Below are 6,701 nucleotides of genomic sequence, written 5' to 3' on the forward strand. Positions count from 1 at the left end.
AAGCTTATCTGACACTTTTGGAAATTTTACATTGGATGGATTGTTCCAAGAAACCTTTGGTTCGAGCATTGTCGAGAGAAATAAAATCTGATTTATTTTACGTTATGGAATATAGAGAAATGACATTAAGTTTATTCATGAAATTCGAAGCCAATAAATTTTCCATAACATATTTGAAAACGCTCATTCAAACGGCACATTTATTTATCAAACTTCTTGAAGAATTTTCAAAAAGTTCTAAATTGATTGTGCAAAAGATTTCAAAAGTCAGAAAAAAAAGAAAAGGAAAAAAGTCGAAAGTGGAAAAAAATAATATTCCGATTAATAAAGAACAAATTTGGGAAAAAATTTGTGATGATTTACAAAACTTAATGGCATCCGATACGCCAATACCCGACATATCACCCTTTGATGCCACTTTGGATACTCCAATAGAGGAACAAAAAGAAAGAGCGATGAAAAATATTCAAAAATCTCTACATCTTAGAAATATTAACGAAGCTCTTGGATTATTCAGGAGTTCTAGGCAAGTGTGGCCGGAAAATGATTGTTTTGGTAACGAAAATATGACGATCGAAGAGGAATTATCTGCCCTTAAAGAAATTTGCCTCGCCGATTTATTAAATGAAGATAATGTAATTGAAAATAATAAGCCCCCAGTTTCAGAAGAAGAAGAAGACGACGACGACGACAACAACACGGGGAATAGTAGCGATAGTGATGAAGCACCCATAAAGATAACAGAACAAGATTTTAACATGCAGGATTTTAAAAGACGGTTGGTACATAAAAAGGTAGTTGAAATATGTGGCCTTTTATTGAAAAATTACAAAAATAATTCTGATCACGTCAATCATTGTGCAGTTAAACTCCTTCATCGAATAGGTTGGGATTGTAATATGCCTGCCATGCTTTATCAAGCATCTTTGTTTCAAACTTTATTAAATATCATGAATGATAAACACCGAAATTACAGTGAAATGAATACGTTCACGATAAATTTATTTCAAAAGTTTCGAAAACATGCCAGCGAAAACAGTATAGTTTTTTTGGAATTATTGTTTTGGAAAGATTATTCCGTTGCATTAGAAATTCAAAATAAATATGTCGATTACGGAGGAGAAACAATGACAGGAACCAAGGGAAAAAGGTCTAAAAAAAAATTAAAGACGGATGAAAACAGTAAATCAAAGAAAAAAAGTAAGAAGAAAATGGAAGAGGAAGAAAGTTTTCCGACTGGTTTAGAAATTCCTGATACAGAACTTGAGGGGGGGCCTACAGATGTCGAATTAGAATCAAATGACCCTCAAAAAGAAATTTTTGAAATGGATTCGTTGAAAACAGGAGATTCACTTTTCAGTAATGACGACGACGGGAAGAAAATGCGTAAAAAAGAAAATACTAAAAAAAGGAAAAAAGAAAAACAAACTAATAAAACTACTATTAAAAAAAAGAATAGGAAAAATTCCCGTAAAAAATCTAAACAAATTATTAACACAGAAGAGGAAAATTTTATTGAAAATGATATTTTAATCAAAGAGAAAATCAACGATTTTGATGATATTTTACCCGTTAAAAATGGAACGGAAATAGATGGTACCCATAGTGATGGTACCCATAGTGATGATGGTTCGATTAATAATAAATTTGATGACAAGATAATTTTTAAATCTAAAAAAAGAAGAAGGTTGATATCGTCGGATGATTCAAATTCTGATGGTGAAAATTATGTGGAAAAGAAAAAAACACTTGTTATTGATTCAGATTCTAATTAAATATTATACATAAGAAAATTTCCATCATGTTTTTACTTAAATAAAACAGTATTTGTGTGCGTGTGTCATAGGCTTAAAAATAAAAAATGATCATTTTATATTTTTCAAATTCTATTAATTTTTTTTCTTTAACTAAAAGTTAATTCATGGCGAATAAATATTTTGTTTTTACCTAGAAAAATTGAGACAATATTGTATAATGTGAGAATATTATGTACTCTATAAACAGGGCTGACAACAATCCAAAAAAAAAAAAAAAACCTAATAATTAATGGAATAAAAAAGATTTTACACTTTTATTATTATTATTGCACGTTTATAAATTGAATTGAAGGCCCTTTTATCATTATCATTATTACAGTAAATACTATAATTGTCGGTTGTTGTTGTTGGTTGTTGTTTGTTGTGTATTTTAAAAGGGAAATAACGGTTGAAAATACAGTTTTTTTAGTAGTAATAATAATAATTCGTGATTGAAATTGTATTTTAATGAAAAATTTTCATTTTAAATTTAAAATATAATTTTTTGTTGATAGATAAAAAAATAATTGATATTGATAAGATATTATTATTATTATTATTATTTGATTAATTTTTCAAGGACTGATTAATTTCGATTAGATGATATATTATTTAGAAAAAAAAATGTCGACCCCATAAAATTTTTTCCTATAAATTCTTAACTTTTTAAATAAAAATATGTATTATTTACCTATAAATTAAATCTTGTCTTCTTCTTCATAATAATAATAATAATAACTATTGGAAAAAAAAGAAAAATAATTTTGTTATGTCAAAGAACTAAAGGTTTATTATAAAGTTAACAAAAATAAAATAAAATAAAATACATAAGTTCGCGTTGTATACAAGCCTAAATCCTTGTTTACAATAGCTTTTAATAAAGAGAGAGAGAGAGAGATAACAACGTAGTCCACTAGACTTAGGCCTCATTCAGATGATTTTGATTAAATTTTTATTTTATTTTATTTTATTTATAATAATAATATCAGTTTTGTTTGTGAATCCTTCTTAAAAGCTTTCACATCATTTTTGTTTTTTTTAAAATCTAAATTGTGATTTCTCTATGAAATCACAATTTTATTAAAAAATTTAAAAATTAATTCATTGGTAAGTTTTACATAATAACTTATTTTTATGTATGTAAAAATGACGTATTTAAAATTTATTAAAAAAATTATATCGTTAAAACATGTATAATTACAAATAATTATTTTAATTATTATTATTATATAAGGGGGGGAGGGCAAAAAAAAAAAAAAAATTATATAAAAATGTTTTTTTTTTTTTTTATATGCTTAATTTTCCATAAAAAAAGACAACTTTTTTTTGTTGTCGTAATTATTTTTATTAAAATTAATTAATAAAAAATTTCGATGGGATTTACCCAAAAAAAAAAAAAAAACAAGACAAGATATTAATTAATAAACAAAAAAAAAAAGAAAAAAGGATACATGGAAAACTGGAGAAAAAAAAAAAAAAAATGGAAAGCAGGTGATTTTGACAGATTTTAATTAACAAAAAATTTTAATATAAATCATATGAAAAATCAAGGTCAATTACTTAATAATTATACTTCGTATTATCAAATAATAATAATAATAATAATTAAATGGTTGGTTGATAAAATTATATATATTTATCGATCGATAATTAATCCGGTAATTTTTATTACGTATTATTATAATTAAGTTGACATATTTAATTTTTTTTTTTTTTTTTTAAGTAGAAAATGTCAAAAAAATTAAATGTCATTAATATTAATATTATTATTCTCGTATGTTGTGTGACGTCATTAATTTTTTTTTTTTTTGATAATTTAAATATTTGAATTTATGTAATTAATTTAAAAGAGTTATTGATAATAACGGAAAAATTATTTTCCCCCTCCCTCCCCAAACAAGTTTTAAATTTTTTTCCATATATATATATATATAATAAAATTTAATATAATTACATTCGCTTTTCGGTTAAAGTTGTTATTTTTCAAAAAGTTTATTATTATTATTATTATTATTATTAATATTATTATATTAAATTATTATTTGAAACGGGCCGACACACGCGCACACACACACACACACAAACACATAAAAAAAAAATTAATAAGAAAATCAAAAATTTTAATTAAAACTAATTAACTTATATTAAATTTGTATTTGAAAATAATAATAATAATAATTTTTTGTTTGTGATTTAATGGAAATAAGAGTTTAATAATATTTATATTATTATTTATTTTTTATTGAAGTAAGAATTTTTTAATATTTATACAGGCTCCAAATTTTGATGATTAGATGCCAATTTTTAGGTACAGAATAATTTATTTGATACCTTTTTTTTTTTTTTTTTTTTTTGAAATATTTACAACAGTAATTAAAAAGTTCGGATTACATTTTTGTGTTTATAAAAAAAAGATTTTATCTTTGGGTGCTTTTTTAACAAAAACATTTTTCAGTTAATATTTGAATTTTTGGTGGTAAATGGTGGTAGTGTGCATTAAATTGCTCAAAAATGGTTGATGGAGTACAAATAAAAAATAAATCAAAAAACAAAGTAGTAGTGATTTGATATTTTGATTGGTTTTAGGCCTATAGAACAGGTGGGATTCCCACCTTTTACACTCTCCAATTGGTTAAAAGTGAGTGGCAATTGAGCTTGAACGCTGAGCCTCCCTGGTGCTAGCATTTACCAATATATTGACGCCATAGAAACTTTTTTCTGTTTTCCATATAAGCTGCCTCGTAAGTCTAATTATTTTTTTCTTTTTTTTTTTTGTATGTATATAAAAAGTTATAAATCAAAAAAAAAAAAAAACAAATTTTTCATCACCATTATTATTATTATCATTTATTTCAGTTTGCTCTTTTCAAATCAAGAACCTTTCAATACCGTCTCAATTGTGTCTTGTCTTTTCAAAATTTAAAATTGCTCACAATGAAATCGGGAATAGTTAACGAAAAGATTCACGTTTTGGAATCAAGCTCAGACATTTGGAAAACGATTCGGGATATTGTCGTTACTCGTAATCAGGAAGAACCTTTTTTCGTGTGCGACGTTGGTGAAATCGTTAAGAAATTCAATGAGTGGAAAGTTAAATTCCCCAGAATCCAACCTTTTTACGCCGTGAAATGTAATGATACGCCAATCGTGTTAGAAGTTCTTGGAGCTCTTGGTTCATCTTTTGATTGCGCATCAAAAAACGAATTGTCAAAAGTCCTAGATTTGGGAGTGGATCCGAAAAAAATAATTTTTGCCAATCCGTGCAAACCCATTAGCCACATTCGTTTTGCTGAATCTAATAAAGTTGACCTTATAACCTTTGACAACGAAACCGAACTTTACAAAATGAAATCACTTTTTCCGGAATCAAGGTAAACACAAAAAAAAAAAAAAAATTGAATTTTTCTTAAATGATTAACCACCCATAAAATAATAAAAAATTATAAAAAAATTTCAGATTAATATTACGGATTCGATATGATGCCAAAGTTGCTGCGTGTCAATTGGGAATGAAATTCGGATGTGATCATCAGAAGGAAGCACCCAAACTCATAAACGTTGCTCGGAGTTTAGGATTGAACGTAGTAGGCCTGAGGTAATTTCCGTTTTGCATATGAAAACTTTGAGTAACAAAAAATAAAATAATAATAATAATAAATACGATTTAGTTTTCATGTCGGATCGGGATGCGGTGATCCCCCTGTTTACCGTAAAGCCATTGCTGCATGCAAAACATTATTTGATTATGCCAAGACTTTGGGCTACGATTTTAACATTTTAGACATCGGGGGTGGATTTCCTGGTAACAAACATACATCCGTTGATGAGGTGACATTCTCATTATTTATTTATTATATTGAAATTTTTTCGCGGATTTTCTTCTATAAAGTACGTTTGAAATTTAGTTTGCAGAAATCATAAATCAAGCATTGGAAGATTTTTTCCCCGATCCGGAAATGAAAATAATTGCCGAACCAGGTCGTTTTATGGCAGCATCTTGTTTCACGTTGGTGACCAACGTTCACAGCAAAAGAACCGTTTTGGGTGAAAATGGCATTCATAACATGTACTACATAAACGATGGAGTTTACGGAAGTTTTAATTCAATAATTTACGATCACGCTCACGTTAATCCCATACCACTGAGGGTAAATAACCTTTCGACCTTTGTCGATATGCAGTACAAGGATTTAGAAAATAATAATTTTTTTTTTTTTTCTATAGCAATCCAATCTTAAGAACGTAACTTATGCTTCGATTTGGGGACCGACATGCGATGGATTGGATCAAGTTTGCGATAATGTTTTATTACCCGAATTAACAATCGGAGATTGGATAGTATTTGAAGATATGGGAGCTTACACACTTCCGGGTGCGAGTACTTTCAATGGATTTCCCGTTCCAAAAGTTTACGTCGTAGCCAGTGAAAATATATGGTATTTCACATTTCAAATTATTCATTTAAAAAAAAAAAAAAAGAAAAAGTTTTAAAAAATTTCATTTTAGAAATTTCCTATTTTTTTGTTTAGGAGTCTTTTAAAAGATACATTGTCTTTTTGCGATGACGATTTTGCTATTTTCAATAATGATTTGCCATTAAAAACTTCAATTCCATTATCTGCTGTTTTGAATGAATACGTCAACGTTAATTTATTTCATTGACAAAACAAATATGCGTAGTACGCACTCACGCACGCATGTAAGTGAATAATAATAATAATAAATGACGTCACTTTCTAATTAGAAATTTATAAAAAAAAAAAAAAATTTTCTTTTCAGATCGATTTGAAAACATGAACCGTTTTATATAAAAAAAAAACATATGTGCCTTTTTCATCATTATCATCATCATTATTTCAGAAATATTTAAAATAAAAAAAAAAATACGCCTTACAGTTTTTTTTT

At 26.8% G+C, this 6,701-nt stretch overlaps 2 protein-coding genes across 2 annotated transcripts in view; both read left to right on the forward strand.

Moving 5' to 3' along the window:
* Positions 1 to 1,775, forward strand: part of Phum_PHUM228150 (timeless, putative) — a gene marked incomplete at both ends in the record, with an annotated part of 3,393 nt that extends 1,618 nt beyond the window's left edge. The window contains 2 exons of the mRNA XM_002425891.1: positions 4 to 1,359; positions 1,501 to 1,775. Coding sequence (XP_002425936.1) covers positions 4 to 1,359; positions 1,501 to 1,775 — 1,631 coding nt within the window. The remainder of the gene's footprint in view (positions 1 to 3; positions 1,360 to 1,500) is intronic.
* Positions 1,776 to 4,730: 2,955 nt separating this feature from the next.
* On the forward strand, positions 4,731 to 6,458 carry Phum_PHUM228260 (Ornithine decarboxylase, putative; the record flags this gene model as incomplete). The annotated part of the gene is made up of 6 exons (XM_002425892.1): positions 4,731 to 5,167; positions 5,254 to 5,391; positions 5,465 to 5,624; positions 5,702 to 5,944; positions 6,021 to 6,280; positions 6,326 to 6,458. The coding sequence occupies 6 exons, from the start codon at positions 4,731 to 4,733 to the stop codon at positions 6,456 to 6,458; spliced, it is 1,371 nt and encodes a 456-aa protein (XP_002425937.1).
* Positions 6,459 to 6,701: the final 243 nt, after the last annotated feature.

Source organism: Pediculus humanus, genomic scaffold (assembly GCF_000006295.1).
Source record: "Pediculus humanus corporis 1103172107591 genomic scaffold, whole genome shotgun sequence".
NCBI lineage: Eukaryota > Metazoa > Arthropoda > Insecta > Psocodea > Pediculidae > Pediculus > Pediculus humanus.